Below are 19,716 nucleotides of genomic sequence, written 5' to 3'. Positions count from 1 at the left end.
AGCTCAAATGATGGTTAGTATTTTTAAGTAGTAAAGTGTTTTAAATTAAGATATGTAAATTTTTTTAAGATAATGCTATCACACACTTAATAGACTACAGTATACTGTGAACATTAACTTTCATATGCACTGGGAAAAAAAATTCACGTGACTTGCTTTATTATGATGTTCGATTTACTGTGATGGTCCGGGACCAAACTTGCAATATCTCAGTGTGTATAACTTTCCACACAATCCCTAGTCTATTAACCACCCTGCCCTTTTTCCTTCAGTATTTTCCAGTTTTCCTTCCATGCATTTTAATGAGTATGTTCTTGATTTTTATATTTACAGTTCCCTAAGTCTCTCTTCATTTGTGTCTGATTTGTGGTTGGATAACCACATAATGTATTCTTAATTTCAGTTACTTTAATTTTCATTTATAAAACTTCCAGTTGGTTCTTTTTCAAATAATATCCAATTCTATGTCAAAATTCTCAAGATTGTCTTTTAACTCTACTAACATATTAAACATTTTTTTGATTATAGGTGATAATTCTATTTTCTGAATTACTTACAGGTGTTTCATCTGTCTGTTGTCTTAGTCTTTCAGTCATGTGGTTTTGTCTCCTTATGTGCATAGTTAATTTTATATGTGTACCAAACAGTGTACATAAAAAACACAGGAATAATTTGAGCCTGGGGGATTTACTGGGGCTCCCAGTCTTCAGTGGACCCTAAATTACAGTTTCTGTTCTTCAAAGCCCTATGAATCTGTCGGAAGATCTGTTCAGCTTCTGAGCCTCTTATCCATGCTTTCAGATTGGCAGCTGCATCTAGGAGAAAATCGGCCTTCAGGACTGACGCATCTTCCGGCTTTCCTGTTTCCAGATCTTGTTCCTGTAATTTCTTACAGCTGAGATAAAATTAGTTTTCCAAGTTGTTCTTAACAGGAAGGGTGGTCCAAACCATCAAATTCACCATTACTGGGGTAGAACTCCATCCTGCTGAAAAGTTTTCTCATTTTGTTTTCTTACAGAAAATGGATCCAGGATTCTCTTTTTAAATTAAAAGTTGTTTTAGATTTTCCTGGACGAGCCAGGGCAGGAAGTCACATGGGTGGGGCGGGGGTTTGGGTGGCTTATAAGGTTTGTTAGCTCAAGAGTGTCCTCCGTTGCTGCTTCAGTGAAGTGTAGTTTCTTTAATGAATAACTGTGTATTGATATTGACACCATTTAACGGTAGTACCTGGTTTCTCTGGGGCCCACAGTTTCAGCTGGTTCCTTGTTTCATTTCATTATTATGCCTCCAAGGGAGATCTCCTCCTTCCAAAATGCCCCTTTCTCTTCCGGAAGAGGTATCTTTCCAAGGCTGCTACCTCTGGTCCTCTGCATTTCCAAGCCTCTTCCTTTCCCTGTCCCAGTAGCCAATACTCTGATCCACCAGGCCTCAGACCCGTCCTTAGTACTTCCTCAATCTGGGACAATCTTAGTTGATATTATCTGTGTTGTGCCGCCACTAAAGTCCTGTCACAGGCTCCTCTCTTGCGCTTAAACCTTGCCTTGCTCCCTGCTCTGGTGTGGGCTCCGGAGCTGATGTCTGTTTTCCCCACTTACACGTAAAGTGAAGTTTGCAGAATTTTCTGTCTCCTAGTTATGCTGGAGGAGTGGGTTATTTCTTGTCCTGTTAGAACTCAGAATAATAATAACAACAGATATTTTTAACTTTAAGATAAAATTATTTTTTAGCTAGCCTTTTATCACTGATTTCTAATTTCATTGCATCGTGCTCACAGAAACACACCCATAAGATTTTGATTCTTTGGAAACTGAGACTTCCTTTGTGGTTGAGAACATGGTTAATTTTTTTGTTGAATGTTCTTCATGCATTCTGTATTCATTTCAGTTTAGTAATGATCTTAAGCAAATCTTCTAGACTTTCTCTTGTTTTTTGATCTATAACTCTCTAAGAATTAAATTCTATCTTTTCTTGTCCCTTGTTTTCCACCTTGGATTCCATGTAGTCTGATATTAAAATTACCACCCTCCCTTAACACTTACATATTCAATACATCTATTATTTTACTACTATTTTATAGCATGTCTTTCCTCTCTTGGTTAGAAAAGTCTTCCTAACCTCTAGGTTGTATGCAGTCTTTTAAGTTTTCTTCCAAAATTTCTCTTATTTTTCCCTGTTGTTAAAGACATGTGTAACTATGACAAAACACACTTACACCAAATACAGCTTGATTTTAATGACATATTTCCTTAACATTTCTTACAAACTCATAATGCTTCAGCTCCTTACCAGTGGTTCCTGAGAGCTCTGAGTTTCAGCCTCTGTTAGTTACTTCACCATAAAAAGGTACAAGAAGCACCAGACACAGAAATTATCTTGCTGTTTCCTTAGTTTCCTGATGGCTAAGAGTGCCCCTGTCATGTTACATTAAGAAAAGCCTTAACGCAAAGGAACATTTTGGGGAAGGCCACTGGAAATGTCAAAGATGCTGCTCTCTAAAGAAGTGGCCATAGCACCAAGAGGAGGGAAAAATGTGTGCTCTGATTAACTGAAAATGAGGAGGGGACAGACAGGTGGGAGGAGATGCTGCCGCTGAACACAGGTGTGAGGAGAACAGATGACAGAAACATAAAGATCAAGATGTAAATCTGATTTAAAAAGAAATCATGATGATGTTCAATGAAGGGAGATGTGATGCTGGGACGGGGATGAGAAAGGCAAACTCAATAAAGAGTGAGAAAGGGCAAAAAGCAGAGGAACAGCCCAAAGGCACCTACCAAAGAAAAGAGGGCATGTTCTGAGTCTGAGGGAACCAGATCTGACTTCAGAAAAACTGAAGGAGAAATGCGGCTGAAATGTATTAGTCAATGTTACACAGAAAAGGAAAGGGCAAGAACAAAAGGTGTAACGACACCAGGAACACGGGCCCAATTTTCCAGGAGGTCAGACTGCAAGGTGCAGTCCACTGGTGCTGCTTTGAAATGGAAGTGAGTGTTCTATCTTGCAAGATAAAAGAGGTTGGGATGAGGAGATGTTTTCTAATTCTATATTTCCAGTTTCTAAAACACTTGTTTCTATAGCTTTGATTTTTTTTTTTAGCTTTCTGGCTGACCTGGGGGTTGTTTTTGTTCTGAACAAAGGGGATGTAAAGCTGCGTTTGCTCCCATTCATGGATCTAATTAGGCAGGTTGCCCAATCTGTAATAAATCATGGGTTTGGTTTTCCTTTGTTAAGGTAGTCACAGGCCTTCAGGCATGAGTGACTTATTAAAATGTCCTCTCATAGTTGGGGATGAATGACCATCCTGGTATTGTCAATCACGCAGTAATTTTATATCCCCAAAGCTCTCCCTTGGTTGTTCTGTGCTACCCAAAGACGGTATTTTATTCTCATATTTGCTCACAGACATGATGCACATTTTGCTGTCTAGAGCATAAGGAAATCATTCTAAATTCAGCAATAGTGCCAGTTTGACTAAAAAAACCCTTATTTTCCACATCCACAAAAATGTTAATCAGATTCTTGTTAGAACATGTGTAAGAAGTGGTTTTCATTGTCACAGCTCTTGATGCCAGATTACTAAAATAATTTATGTTTTGTTGTGGGAACATGGGTGCACACAGAACCTCCCCAATCACAAGACCACTTCTCAGCCCACACTTCTTCATAATACGTAGAAATTATTTGTGTTTTGTGGTAACGAGTGAATGGCAGGAACAGCAGAATTTCAATGTGGCTGTTCTTTATTTGATTAAATATATTCTCTATTTATTCTTAAAAAAACTAATTTAAGTTAAATGGCAATAAACCGTGATAATTTAGAAAACATGTTGAAACTGAGAGTGAAGAGAAATGTTCTCTACGTAAACCACACTGTGAACCATAAAACTTATTTTTGTCAACTGCTTCTCATGACAGTGGCTAGGAATTTGACATTTCTACTACAGTAGGCAAAAAAACATGTAAAATACACTCTCCCGCACACCACATCACATCTCTATTTATACTCCCAAACTAAAAGCATTACAACCCCGAAAGTGCTGAGTGTACTGTGTTCATTTACACCAAGAGTGGTAAGTTCACACAGGCTTTACCTAAAGCTGGTGTATCTGGGTGGCAGGGCCACTGTTGGCACCCCCTACCCTCAAGCCGTACTTAATGGCTCAGGCTTGGGTCACCAAGAGGAAACCACTGCTCTGTATCCTGAAAGGTACTGACCTTTTTAATGAACTCTGGTCAACACAAGACAGAAAAAAAAAACCTATTCTCAGACAGATTATGAAACCCATTTGAAGCATCCAATACCACTTACCCACTTCAGAATGTGTCAAGCAGCTATTTAACTTCTTATGAGGAGTTTTGTGAAAATTCATGTAGTTTGAAGCTCAGTATTTTAAAACTAGAAGAGGAATATTTAATAATCTGTTATGATACACATGAAAGTCACAGAAAGACGGCTAATTCTCCAATGTAATCTGAGGTACACATTCCACACAGTTGACTAGATCTCAGAAGTTTTCTAATAAAAACTTCCCCTTTCCACTTAAAGATCATAAGAAGTCAGCACAATCCGGTCTTCCCTGCAGAAAGGGTCTTTAGTTTGGGATGTAACGTTTTAAAACAATAATACAAACCTCTTGGGAGAATACCACAATAAATGTCTTAAAAACCACTCAGTTAATCCCAGGGTATAATCAGGCTGTTTTAAATTAGTGCAGGGAATATTATGGGCCTTAATGACACTGTAACTGCTTAAAGCCAAAGAAAGCTAGAAAGAGGGGCCAAAAAGATGAGCTCAGAGCCAGCTGAAGTGACAACAAACATGTGGCTGTTTACTAGGGTTGGAGAGGTTTAGTCCACAGATGTTTGTGGTCTCTAGAAGGTTCCAGAGGAATGAGTTGTTATGAAGATTCTCAGAGTTTGAAGAGAGCAAGATTCTTCTTGGAGATGGCAGGCCCCAGACAGGGAGGCCCAATCGTAGAGACAGAATTTATAGATTTCTGCGGTCAGATCATACTCTACTGGTCCCACAATGTACATCAACAAATTAATATTGTACGGATGTCATTTCAAAGCCTCCTAAAGACGAGAGTCATTACTGAAGCCATTAGAGCACAGATGGTTCAAACTATATGCAGATATTCATACTTGCATTTTTGCATTATGGCTGCTTTTTTTTTTTCTGTTGAACTGTAATGAATTGTCTCATAATCTATTCCATCTTCTTGCCATTAGCAGGCTTTGAATGTTCACAAATAGGAGCAAAGAACTCATTTTCCAGAGCTTTAATCACACAAAGAGGGAATGCCTAATTCTCTAAATGAAATGGTCTGTGATCACTGAAGCAGAGATTTAATATATCACGGCAAATTAGGTAGATTTTAATAAATTACTTATCTCCCTGAATACTTTACATATGCTTAAGAAGGAACATAGCCTGTTTGCAAACAGTGAAAACCCACAGCCTATAAAAATCCTTTGAAGAAAATGACAAATAAAAAAGTAAATTAAAAAATGAAATGCATTATATCCCAGACCTCTAGAGACAATTCCTTTGCAGCATTGATTCACAGCTCCATTAAAAATATCAATTAAATCCTTCAGTGAGATTGAGTAAAAGCTAGAAAATTAACTTTCTGAGCTGCTTTTCGAGGATCTGGTTATCCAGATACACCCTAGCATTGTACCAGCTTGATGCAAATTTTAAAAAAAGATAAAAAGATACTCCTTTCAGGTCTAACTAAGCATATCAGAATTTGAGCCACATTTTTAGTATTTTCTTTCTATGTCATAAGCTAAGTTTTCGAAGTGTGAATTTCATATACATCTATGTATCTATCTCTTTACCTACACACAGCCCTGGGTCCTATATTACCATCACAAACACATGAAAATCATACAAATAAGAACTGTAATGTTTAAGAAGAAAAACAAAAAAACTTGCAGTAATTTAATAAGTTGGTGCCAAGTCTCATTCTTTATATTTAATTGATAGAAATGGCATGCATCAAAGAAAATGCATACTGAGCTTTAATGTGCATAAAGTGGATATTAGCATTTTAAAGAGGAAGATTAACACATTAATCCAAGTAATTTTCATATATTGCTTCTAATAAAATCTTCACAGTATAAAACTCTTAATGAGGCTAATCATAGGCGTTCCATTTAGTGGGACAATTAGGGATATCATAAAAGTATTTCTTTTTCATAGGTTTTCTAAGATTAATGCTTTTTGCTTATTAAAAATAAAAATGGGAATTGCATTTCAGTTCTTCATAAGAAAATGTTGAAAATGCAAATAGACTTTCTCATGCTATCGTGTAGATATAAATTATTGAGAAGGTGTTGCCCACTGTGGAGAACTTAAGTCCTGAGGGGTGGCAGTCATGGGAAGGAGGGAATAGAAAAATAAACAAATGAAAAAGTATACAAAACTTGAACACTTTAAACCCAGGCCTCCTCCTTTCCCCCAGCCTCCCATGAATTATAGATTATATACACCAGAGTAATTACAGAGATCTCATCTAAGTGCTTTCATGTATGTGAGCATTTACTCAGGAGTAGGAGATGCCTCTGGAGCGGTTTCTTTCAAGCCTCCAAGTCATCTCTGTATTGCTCGTAGACAGACCGTAGGGCATGGAGTGCTTCCACTGTTACCCTGAGCTTGCCAATACTTCCACCATCTGCTCGTGTGTCAAAAACTAGGGAGAAAATAGCGGAAAAGTGTTAGTATCACTCAACAGATTTTTCTTCAGATAGGCTAGCTGACACAGTAGTTGAAAAGATGAAAACAGCTCTCTAAAAGTCCAAAATTTACTGGCAGCTTAGACATCTAAAAATTAAGCTTGTCTTGTGTGTATGAAGATATGCATTTTAGATGTATTGCATGTATACATACACATTGCTTGTGGAGTTAAACTAAAGATTTAATTCTGACATTTACCTAGTGGAAAGGATATAGGATAATGATTCCCACACAGAATCAGAATTTCTTAGTAAGAAATAAAAGATCTAAAAAGGATCAATATCTGACAACGAAGAATTTGTTCTAACATACAGTGTTAGTAACAGATATCAGAATGGCAACCCACAGTAAAGAAGCTACATAATCATAACTTGCAATGTTATTTATCTTTCTAAGGAAAGCATTCCATTTAAAATAGATTATGTGTGAGATTAGAAATACTTAAAATGGCAGAGCCTGAATCTTAAGGTCTATGGACTGGATTTGAGGGTCGATGAACTGATGCTGTAGGAAGGCAGATATAAAATTCTGAGTGTCTGTGCATTTTTCTGGGAAAGGGACACAGCTTTCAGTGATAATTCTCTGAGCTCAGTGGTGGGGGCCAAAGGGGATGCTGATTCAGTACTTGTGACCCCATCGCTCTGTGGACGGTGATACTAGTAACTCAAGGCCAGAATTTTGGACTTTGTAAGTTTGATGGCACTTACATAGTTTCCTGTTTACTTTCCTTGTGGTTTTACTTGAACTTTCACTATGTGTGTGTGTTTAATTCCAAGAAAATCTGTAAAGAAATCTTCAACTAAAACTTAGTATACAAAGACTTAAGGTGGAGAAATGAGCAGGCAGGGAGATTGCAGGGGCACAAGGGGTCCCCAGATCATGCCCGAGTCTTCCCCTCTTCTTTGGGACTTCTCACTTCCATGCCTGGCATGGAGCAAAGCATTAAAAACCTGCCCTGATCAGTGTTTAATTTTCTGACTCTTTCCCAGCTCAAGGCCACAAGAGCTGTTTGTATCAGATCAGTATGCTCATATGTGGTCTTGCAGAATGAGGAGATGGGTTGATTGTGAAACAGAATGGATTGGAGAAAAGATTAACAATGAAAAGCACAGATAATTTTGGTCATTTTTGTCAGGCTTTCTTGGTTCCGGGTGTCTTTAATGGATTTAGGTTGGTATTTTAATCCTTTTATCTTTTTCTTCTGTGCCTGCTAAACAAAGTTGTGATTTGTATAGTTTATAACATTTCCTAGAATAGGTTTCTAATTTGGTTACCTGGGCTGATTTGGTTAATCACTTGGCTTGATCCTGACTTTCGAGCACCTGACACATACCCAGGACAAGCAGCTTGACATACGAACCCCAGCTGAACTGTGGTGTAAGCAGAGTGCCTGGCACTTAAGAGGTGCTCAATTAAGTGCTTGTTTAATGCACGAATAAATGAGTGAACAGACTCTGTACATGTTCCCAATGGTGGCCCTGCTACCTTAACAGATGAGACAAAGATTCAGCCTCATTCCTCCATTTACTATGTATAGCCCAGGCCATGCCTGATTATGATTAAAGAAAAGTCTTGGTTTCATAAAGCATGATTCCTTCAGCATGTTCTAAATTTGTGACACAAGGATAAAGGGTAGAAATAAGGCCTCGTGGGGACTCCACCTGGTGAGCTGAAAATCTAGGAGAGCATCTCTTGTCAAGAATTCCTAACTCCTGCCTGAATCCTGATGGGAAACAAGTGATCAAAAAGACTCAGGGTTATTTGCAGTGACTGTGTCACTGAACTGCAACACTGAATCAGAGAGAAACCTTGCAAAAGACATGACAATGATCACCCAGAGTAACATGCCTTAGCTGAAATAAGGCTTGACCGCATGAGCCTTCCATAAACAACATTAAAAAAAATCCAATAGCCAAAAATCCAATTTTTATCACACCATCCCCCAATACTAACAAAATGGAAATTTTTTTGTGAAATGCAAGTAATTATTTTTAAATTTCTGTTGATTCAAAGGAAGGCAGAAGGAGAGGGTAAGGAGGGTGGGGGAATGCAGGGAGGGGATTCCAGCTTCAACAAAAGAGTCAGCTTGAGCTGCAAAGGATCCCACTAATGTGTGACTCAACGTCTTTGCAGCCTGCAAAAAGAAGGTTTTAATAAAGAACTTTGATTTCAGCAGTTGCTGGTTGTACAGATTGAGCAATACTTCCACTCGTACCGTCAATATTTTGCTCGATGATGTCTCTCCCTTCCTGAAACAAGTCAGCGAGGTCAACGTCAGTGATGCCGATGTCCTCGCACTCCAGATCCTGCTCATCCTCCGGAGGGTCACTGACCACAGTGAAGCGAACACTGAGGAGGGAGGGGACAGAGAACATCACTGCAAAGGGAGAAAAAAATCACCGCGAAACAAAACTCCCATCATGGGCTTTTATCACTAACTGTTAAATCTCGAAGTTTCCAATTATTCCAATAGAAAGAAAATTATATTAGGTGAGATAAGTTATTACATGAACTGTTAGAATTATTATAGTGCACCCAGCCTTCACATGAACACTAATCCACTTTTCTAAGCCCTGATGGGCATTTACCTCTAGAATCTGAGAAAATTACTAGGCGAAGAGAAGAACCAGATGTCCACTCTATTATACACTATCTGATCATATTTTGACACGTCTACTTTTAAGGCTAAAAGGATCAAGTGAATAAAGACCCTGGAGGTTAGGGCAGTATTTCAAATAGAAATGCAAGCTTTTCTATAGAAATGCACAACTTTGGAATTGCTACTAAGCAATTCAAACAACTGTGTTCTATATATTCTGAATTATGTCAGATAAATGTTGTAGCTCTGCCCAACAGCTATATGAAATGTTTGTATTACTTCAGCAATCTTTTAACCTACAATCATAACATCCAAGTTTTATTTTACTTTTAGACATATAATTATAGGGTTCTGATGGAACTGATTTGAATTAGTGGCTTGTGCTGAGGCCAAACACACTTGGACTGACCAAATGACAGAAATTTACAGTTAAGAACTCTTTTGATATGTCTTGGCAGCACAGCTTAAACCATGAATGCTTGTAAACTACCATTTTAACCATTTTCAAAAGGTATCCATTCCAAATCAGAAACAAAACAAGAAATCTTGTTTTTTTAGATAACATTCTTAGATAAAAATCTAAGTCTCTGAGACATCATGCCTTGAACAATATGCACAAATAAAATTCTTTCCAAATGCTTACAGGTAAACATGACAATATTTTTAAATAATTAGCTAAAAATAAGTATTCAACATTTCATTCCTTTACTAAGTCCTGTTTTTAGCTAGCAATACATTTTGATTAGAAAATAGAAATCCTTTAAGTTGAAACCAAAGGTAGTATCTAGTCACACAATAATTACATAATTGTGAAGAGTGCAGATCCTGGTCTGCAAGTGGATAAGATGGATATTTTATACGATGCATAAAACAGAGGGATTAAGATGGAGTGGTTAAGGGCATCCATTCTGGGTTCAAATTTCTGCTTTCCGACTTATTAGCTGTGTAACCTTGTACAAGTTACTTAACCTCTCTGATCTCAGTTTCCTTATATGTAGACTAAGAATAATTATACCTATCTCGTAGGGCTCTTGTGAGGATCAAATGAGATGATACATGTAAACAGTGCCTGGAACATAGTAAGCACTGAGTAAATGTTTGCTCTTTTATTATTACTGTTTTTAATCTAGATAGAGCTCCTTAAGCTTCTACATTTCTAAGGGGAGAGAAAAAGAAGGCATGGGAAAGGCTTGCTTCAATTGAAAACTGAGACACTCAAATTATACAAGGACTATATCACTCAAATAAGAACAATGATGAAAGAAATTGTCTTAAAATGAATATGTTTAGATGAGCAGGAATTAGAAGTGATATTTGATGCACATTTTATACTCACAAGACTTACAGAAAAGACAGAAGGTTTCAGATTGTAATGTTAAGTGTTATCCTTATATAATGTCTCATATCTAAGGATCATATTTATATCACTTTACAAATGCAGACTATTGCCTGCACTGAATATGTGGGAACTAAGACAAAAAGGAAAAAAAAAAGCCCTTCTAAGTGCCAGAGAAAGCGCTAAAAACAAAAAATGCAATATTCTGGCTTTAAATTCTATAAAGAGCAAAATGAGATGTCAAATATAAAATTAAGAAATTAAAGTTAAGCAGAAAAGGGAGGAAGACATACTAAAATAATTTAAAAACTATAGCTTGGCTTAAGCTAAACTGTATGTACACATACATGGAAACACAGACACACCTTACCTTATCTTGAACAAAGAGGTGAAACCTTGCTTTATGTGCTGAAGAGGCTGACAGTCTAGTCTGAGGACCTGGATATACACACAGGTGGATGCCAAGGACCCAAGGGAGTTCCAAACAGGAAGTCCCACATGGGCTGCTCCTGCCTCCTCTTCCCTTCTCTCCCTCCTGCAAATGTCCCTTGCCAGGTCCTAAAAACACACCTCTATCTTCCTTCATGTCTGGAATTCCCTCTGCCTGGAACCATCTTCCTTGGGCTGCTCACGACTTGACTGGGTCCCCTCATTCTTCACTAACCAGCTTAAATGTCACCTCCTTGGGTTTTCCTGCACTGTTCTTTTCTATTTTAGCAGCTCGTTCAGCTTTTTCTTAGTACTTATGGTAACATGGAATTGGTTTCTTGGTTTACTTGTTGACCATCCTGCTCAGTGGGATGTAAACTCCATGAGAGAAGAGACTTCCCCTTGCTCACCATTTTAGCTCCTGATACGTACGTAGGGATCATAAATATTTGTTGGATTACTATGTGAACTGCAGCACTGAAGTCCTAATTGAAGGCTGGCTCATTTGGGGAAGGTTTACTGCCGAAGGCAGGCCTTGGGCTGGGTCTCAAGATTTAGACCTCAAACGTCACTTGCTGTAGTTTAGGAAATCACAAGGCACTAAAACTCCTTAGCTCATTTAACATTTTTGACTCTTGCCTCATTCTGGAACACTTCATTTTTATATGAAACAGGACAGAAGAGTCTAAGGGTCACCTCTGGGTCTTACGTGTTGGAATGCTGATGGTTCTCTTGGATCTGCACAACAGAACACGGTTAAAGAAACAAAAAAGGAACCTTAAGTCGGTGTCAAAACTGTGACGTCCAATAAATACTTTTCAAATTCCCATTTCAGTGTGTTGCCTCCCCTTTAAGGAGACACTTGTATATTTGCAGATTCAGCCTGGGTCAGAATGCAAAGGTACTGTATGTAATTCATGATATAATATACATAATTTTATGCAAGTCAGGGAAGATTTCTCAGACTTCTCTAACTGTGGCTCTATAAGTTATCACCAATATTCAACAGGGCTGCTGTCTGAGAAAATTAATTCTTATAAACTAGCAGGTACTTTAAGTAATGTGACCTCAGAGTATTTTAAAAAGGTAAGAACATTCACTGGAGTAACAACTGCCTTTTGGCCATGGAAAAATGTAAATGTAAACTCTCTCTCTCTCTTTTTTTTTCCTTAAGAAAGAGATACTTTTGAGGGAGAGAAGTGGGACAGGGCATTCTCTCCTGTGACAGCCCAGTCCCTCCCGCGGCGGTCAGAGGAGCGCGCAGCCGGCACTCCAAGCCCTCCCTCGGCTGCCATCATCCCTGTGTCAGTCACTCTGCACCTGCACTACCTCTCTCAGTTTTTCTCCTAAATGACAAGAACATCTGTGTCTCTGTGGAGCGTTGAGAGATTTTTTTAGGGAAACAACGATGGGAGAGTGGCAGTCATGACAGTTATTGTGGACTTTTTTATTTTTTATTTTTAAGACTCAGTCCTGGCCAGTGATGACCCAACTTGTTAACCGCAGAGAGCAGACGACATGGCCAGTGCTGTTTAAACTAGTGACCCAGGATACCCCTTGAAAGAAACTGAAGTATACAAAGTAAGCAAGTAAAACTTGAGTGATTATCTACTGTCCTGGGAAAAACAGAACCTGAGGGTAATTAACAGGGTTTTCTCATTCTTTCTTCAGAATTAAGATCCAAAGAAATAACACATGTATTTCAAGGAACCAATGAAAAAGCTACTATCAGATCCTAGGAGCTAAGAATTCCAGTCTCCTTTCATGAAACAGAAGATTAGTTGCTAACTGGAAGCTCTTTTGAAAAATATCATGTCTTTTTCATTCACTTCATGATCTCTAGGAAAGAGAAAAATTTGAGTCTTTCTCAGATGGCAAGGTAAGCTCCATTTTTGAGGCAGTAAGACGTTGTTATCCATGGGCCATAAAGGCAAGGAGAAGAGGACAACGGAGAGATAAAGGGTCCACCCAGGCCAAGGGGGACGAGCCAGCAAAGGGGCGCTGGCGAAGCCCAGCTCAGGGGTTAACAGGCAACACTTAGATAACACCTCCGCCTGCACAAATGGGAGCTCACTCAAAAGCACAAACTTACTAAGATCAGGTTTTCTTCCCTCTCAAAAGGGTATAATTTCTCTACTGACCCAAATTGCAAAATGTCCTCTTCAAATTTGCCCCAAAAAGCATAAAAAAAAAACCAAACAGGAAATGATGAATTATTAAACAGTGACAGTAAGGTAAAAATTAGTCTGAAAGGCTGATGAGCTATTACAAATAATAATATTAATATTACTACTACTTACAATGACCGCAATGAGTACTCACTGTGCACTTACTATGTGTCAGATGCTATTCTATTCATCTTACATGTATCATATCATTTAATGCTCACAACAACCCCATATGGTATTATTATCTCCATTTTACAGATGCAGAAAGTGAGGCACAGGGTGGCTGTCTGAAGTCAGACAGCTAGTAAGTGATGGAATGAGAATTTATACTCCAGCCATCGAGTCCAGAGTACATCTTCCTTGCAACCACTGTTATGCGCTTTACAGTTAGAATTGAACGTCAATGGGATACTCCATATACTACAATATACAGTCTTTTGGTTTGCGAAGCACTATAGGATCTTTACAGTTACTGTGTATGAGAGGCAAGGAGGAAAGAGACCCAGAGATCACATACTCATGCAAGAACATAGAGTGAACTGGAGAAGTCGGGTGTTCCGCTTCCTCATCTTGTAACTTTTTTCACCACGCCATGCTACGGAGATCGGCTTTATATAAACCATCAGGTAATTCAGAACACTTAAATGTACCTTCTATTGGGCATCTCTTGTTTTAGTAGTATCGCTTTTAAGATGTCTCTCTTTGCTTGGTTGTTTTCTTTATCCACATAGATCACTAAACCAAAAAAAAAAAAAAAAAAAATCCACAAAAAGAAGCCACTCAGGAATAGGCTACATTTAGTACCATTCTGTATTTGTATAAATACCTATTTTTAGAGACGCAAGTCATGCCACCTCACTTGTACGCCTGGGAAAAGAGCGCAGCGCTGGAAACCAGAATCAAATCTGAATAGTCATGTGATCTAATGTCATGTCACTGGCAGGTTTATGTGCACACTGTCAGAAAAGATACAAGCAACATCTAAGAGTGCCACATCGCTGTCACTGCCTGTTAATGGCAGTGGCAGTCATGACAGTAAAAGCCAGCGGTCTTTATTGCTTTGTATTTGAGGGATTTACTGCATTTTCTCTCACCCAAGAAGCAAGTGATAATGATAATGTATGGCAGAGAGCTTGTCCTTCCTGACAGCCCCGGTAATTTAATCCTTCTCTCCTGCCACAACATGCAATAAAAGAGGCATCCTAGTGCACTGGGCTGAGGCAATCCACAGGCTGACATTTGCTGGTGTTTGGGTGGTGGGTACGGGAGAGAAATGTGGAGGAAGGGAGAGAGAGGCTTTTCAGGGTGTGAAGTCTGTCTTTGGTTTTTAAAGCTACACGTTGGCAAGCAGGAATGTGGCTAGACTTTACTTAGCTGAAATACAAGATTAGATAACTGATCTAAAGTCCCACCAGGAAGGTGGTGAACACCTGAAACTGTAAATAAGTGTCTGCACTTTGGGAAAATGGCATCTCAGAGTGCAAACACTCCAATTTTCATCCTGGTTATTTTTTCTCAGCTCGGCAGCCTTTCAGCCATGCCTTAGCTTCTGAAGACACTTCTTTTTCAGATGTCATTTTGGAGTTGAAGCCTCTCCTTTGACCAGATCTCAATTTAGAGATTATCCCTGATTAAAAAAGTATACAAAGGGTGAAAGATACCATGACAATTCTAAAGCCAGACTCCTCTGGGAACAAACATTTTCTACTGAGAATGCTTCCCTGGAAAATGAGTTCAATCTCAAATTACGATGCTATGAACTCATTTAATTGTTGGCTCAGTTGAGCAAATATTAACTGAAGGCCAAAAAGGCACATGCCAGGCACCAAATTAGGCATACATGGTAAGAGACACAAAGCTCTGTAGGAGTGGACTTGTGGTTTAAAAAAAGGAAGAACCAAGGTCAAACAGCAACTCTAAGCTTACTGCTCCTTGGACAATACCATATTAGTAAATGTGACCAATTATATAGATTACTGAAATTCATAGGAATCAAAAAAGACAGAGTTCTTGTAAATTTTGTAAAAATAGTGTTTTACTTATCAGTGCTAAAAAGTCATGCTTTTCCACCAATGCTGAGAGATGGGACCTCATTTTGGCTACCAGTATGCCACGCTAAATTTGAAAAATTTTTTCCCAAATGGAAATTTTTTGTTTTTGCTGTTAATCACTGATTAAAGATACTATAGATCATATCCTTTTTGACTTTGGAGTTCTACAGCTTTTAAGCCATAGTGGTCTACATTCTCTTTGCGATAATTTTTTGATAATTCTTCCCAGTTTTATTGAGATATAACTGACATATAACATTGTGTAAGTATTAGGTGTACAACATAGTGATTTGATGTACGTATGTACTGCAAAATGTTTATCACAGCAAGTTAACATCACCTCACATGGTTTTAATTTTTTTCTTTATTCTCTTAGCAGCTTTCAAATATACAATACAGTGTTAACACTGCTTGAAAACAAGGGTAAACTCAGTGATTTGAAAAAAAAAAAGACAATTCAAAGTCTAACATCCAGATAGTCTTTCAATTAAATGAGACCAGTTCTGATGAATCTCAATAGCTTGGACATTTTTTTTTAATGTGGTAAAATATACTTAACATAAAATTTACCATTTTAATAATTTTTAAACATAAAGTTCAGTGGCATTAAGTACACTCACACAGTTTTGCAACCATCTTCGCTATCCATCTCCAGAATTTTATCATTATCTCTAACTGAAAGTGTAGTTTGAGATTAACAAATCTACATTACTATATATAAAGTAGATAAATAGCAAAGACCTACTGTATAGCAGAAGGAACTTTTTAAATATCTTATAATAAATCATAATGGAAAAGTATATGAAAAAGAATATATATATGTACAACTGAATCACTTTGCTGTACACCAGAAACTAACACAACACTGTAAATCAAATATACTTCAATAAAAAACAACAAATAAATAAAATAAAGCTAAATTTGAAAAAAAAAAAACCTTATCAAAAAAACTCAAGCTACTTACCAATGAATTTGGTTCTCCAAAAGTGTACCGAGTTAGAACGACAGCTCTCCTGCTTGCACAAACAAGGCCTAGAGTGGGCATCTCAGTGTAGCCTAATGGTTGCTGGTCTTTAATGTGCATCAGAATCCCTGGAGGGCTTGTTAAAATGCAGGTTACTGAGCTCACCTTCAATTTCTAATTCAGTAGGTCTGAGGTAGGGCCTGCGAATTTGCATTTCTAACATCTTCCCAGCTGCTGATCTGTTGGTCAGGATACCACTGAGAACATGTTTAGTCCAACATTCCTTTGCCTGATTTTTGAATAAGATCAGGAACTAGTGAACATTTTTGTGTTAATCATGTGGGAGATAGGGCCACTCTGGCCACCTATAATGAGGTCATGATCCTAAGGACATCCACTTGGTGTTCTGAAATCAGATCGTTAAAAATAAATCTACACTTTAATCAAAACTTCAAATATACCCTTTAAAAAGTAATTCTGGTGATTATGAAAAGTATCAGAACTCTCCAGAAGTCAACCTATTTAGCTTTCATTCTTGTTGGAAATCACATTTGTTTAGGACTTGCCAGATTTTGACATAATATACTGAAAGTTTATGTCTCAAAAAAGATACAGACCAGAGTCCAAATACTTGAATTGATCTTGAATTGCCTACCATTAAAAACATATCCCTCACTTCTGCAGGCTGGAGAAACCCTTATATTCTTTATCAATGTCATTTGGCAGAAGTGAGAAATGCAGATGGTTTAATTATATAAAGGGTTGATAGCCTTGAATCTCAGATAACTGTTGTGTTAAAGTGTTATCATCCCCCCAGTCCTTATGTTTGCCACGTTTTTCCTCCCATTAGTAACAAAATCTAAAGCTCTGCATCCTTTTCATCTCCTGAATTAAACTTTGATCCGAAAGATAGACTCTTTAATGCTCAGAGTTAGTAAAGGCTTAGATCTGTATAGGTTTCATAAAAACTTTGGGCGATTTCATTAATCTTTTTTCTTCCCACTGTCAATTCCCTAGAAGATTTTATTCAGCTCAAACAACATTCTTTAGACCTACCATTAATCTTATTTTTCCCCCAAACTATTTTCTTGCTTTCTCAGCATTCTCCGAGCAAAATTTTCAAGCCCAATAAAATACAAATGTTTTGTTCTTGCTACCAATGTCTAGAAGTAAATTTAACTTTGTTTTTTTCAGTGTTAGTAGTCCTAAGAAGGTATATATTTTGTGTAGGTGAAACTGATATTAACACTTCTTAATAAAGACTGAATTAAGCAATGAAAAATCCTGGGGATCACTAGTCTAGATCTCTCATTTTATGTACCTCATTTAGGCCTCAGCATTGAAATCCCTTTTGAATAGGTTCAAGTCATATTCAGGGTAAAAATCATTGTGAGGTTCAGTCAACCTCTCAACTGGAATGGTGTTCAAATAGGAGACAGCACTAATCGTCCTTTAAATTTTGTGTGAACTGAAAAGTCAGTTTGGAAATAAAGTTAACTTTCATTAACATGTAATAAGATTTGGAAGATGTAAGGCTACACTATATTGACCTTTTATATCAAGTAACAAGTGCATAGTAAATCATTACACTAATTAGATGAGATAGTTACTTATCAACTAAAGATTCAAGGAGATTCCCCTGCAATGAAGGAGATGCAAACATAATAATTTTAAAATAAACATTTTCAATATGTCCTACTTAAGTGAAAAATACCAGGTTAATATGAATTATTTTTCAAATTTGCTGATGACTTAGGACTTCACTTTTTCAGATGCAGTAGATATAAAACAGCAGTATTTTGCTTCGAAGCACAAAGTACATTCCTCTCCCTTCCCACCAGATAAATATCCTTAAAATCCTTTTCAATTAACCTTGAAAATTCTACATAGTTAAGTCTCAATATGTAGAAAAAGAAACTTCAGAAGGATATAGTAAATACTTCCAATGAATTCAATTCTAATAGGTTATTGGTTTTCTTGTTGCTGTCAAATGACTAATTCAATCAGAAACATAAACAACTCTTAAAATACCAATTAAATAGTAGGGTATCTTGCAGTAAAAGGAAAAAAAGTTAAAAATAAAAAAACCCAAATCAATGCCAACCAACCAGCAAAAAGCCTCCAAAAGACCTAGGTCATTATGTGAGAATGTACAAAATTCAGGATGCTTCAGCATGTATCACAGGTTTCATCCAAAGTATGATGTGCGTTGCTCCTTAAGCAAATGGAAACATCTGTTCTGCTGCATGGCCAAGTTCTCAATGCGCAACCAATTTCTAAAAGACAACTTTGTTGTCAGTTCAACCAAACATTCTACTGCTGACCTTCACAGCAAATAAAACAAAAGCCAGAAGAGCTTGCCTCTTTTCTTGGGGTATCTTCATTAAAATTAGTTGACTAAATATTTCTTTCATTACTAATAATATTGTAATTATGGCTTACTTTTCTGATACTTTGCAATTAAAAGGTCTCTAGGAAGCTTGAGAAAATAGTTTTGGAAATGTTCTATTAGATCAAATCAGTGAAAGGAAGGAGGAATCAGACTCTTGTCCTGACCACACTACTTATTTCCCATGTGATTTCTCAGTCTGCCTGTTATTACAGAATTATAGAATTTGAGCTGGAGGGTTCTTAGTACCTTATTCAATAGATAAAACATGGAATCATGAAATTTAAACACCTTGCCCAAGTTCCCATAACTAGCAAAGAATTGTGGATACAGGGAAGACTAGATCAGCTATCTAGGTACTAATGATTACTGTCTCAAGAAATGAACATATTTCTAAAAATGCCAGTTGCAAAACAAAGTAACCATTAGCATTTCTAATCCTACTGGTACAAAAGAATGATTATACATGTTGATTAAAATGCAACTTATAAAACTGGTGAGAAAAAATATTGGTGTTCAACTAGCATGGGATGGCCTGTTTTGATAAAGATAATGTAACACTCCATCCTTATAGTTTGTTTTAATATAGGGATTTGGGAGAACTTAATAAGCAGTTTTAACTTAGGGTCATGGCAGCTTGATAGGATTTTTTTTACTCCTCTCTAATTATACACTGATGCATACTATTCTTAAACATGTCTTAAAGGTGGTTGATCTAAGAATTTACAGGGTGCCTATTGGGTTTGTACTGGTCCAGCAGACTTTCATGTCAACTAGTTGATAGGTAGTGTTTCCAAAGAGAAAACCTGTCTGCTGCTATGAAGGGATGTGTGGGCTAAAAAATGAAAAGGTATTGTAAGAACTTGTATCACTCGATTAAAATCCTGAACATCTTGACACTGGGAGAGATAATACACATATATTGTAAAAAAAAAAAATCTATGTGATGACATTGAGCAGAAACGTAGAAAAAACTAGGCTGTTAAATTGTTCGAATCATGTAATTAAAAAAAAACAAGTATTTTTATTCCCCTTGAA

General features: G+C 37.3%; 1 protein-coding gene across 5 annotated transcripts in view; it reads right to left on the bottom strand.

The window, feature by feature from the left end:
- Positions 1-3,724: 3,724 nt before the first annotated feature.
- RPGRIP1L (RPGRIP1 like) overlaps positions 3,725-19,716 on the bottom strand; it is an 89,901-nt gene continuing 73,909 nt past the window's right edge. For 3 of the 5 annotated variants that reach the window (XM_074370727.1, XM_074370728.1, XM_074370729.1), the window contains exons 24-26: positions 13,925-14,009; positions 8,958-9,091; positions 3,725-6,698 (exon numbers count right to left, since the gene is read on the bottom strand). In XM_074370727.1, coding sequence (XP_074226828.1) covers positions 6,586-6,698; positions 8,958-9,091; positions 13,925-14,009 — 332 coding nt within the window. In that variant the 3' untranslated portion in view covers positions 3,725-6,585. Of the gene's footprint in view, positions 6,699-8,957; positions 9,092-13,924; positions 14,010-16,289; positions 16,579-19,716 lie in introns of those variants that run through there. The other 2 variants (XR_012509300.1, XM_074370730.1) reach the window with 2 other exon arrangements.

The sequence above is a fragment of the Camelus bactrianus genome, chromosome 9 (assembly GCF_048773025.1).
Source record: "Camelus bactrianus isolate YW-2024 breed Bactrian camel chromosome 9, ASM4877302v1, whole genome shotgun sequence".
NCBI lineage: Eukaryota > Metazoa > Chordata > Mammalia > Artiodactyla > Camelidae > Camelus > Camelus bactrianus.
The sequence above is the reverse complement of the archived record's forward strand: the minus strand, read 5'-3'. Positions and strand labels throughout refer to the sequence as shown.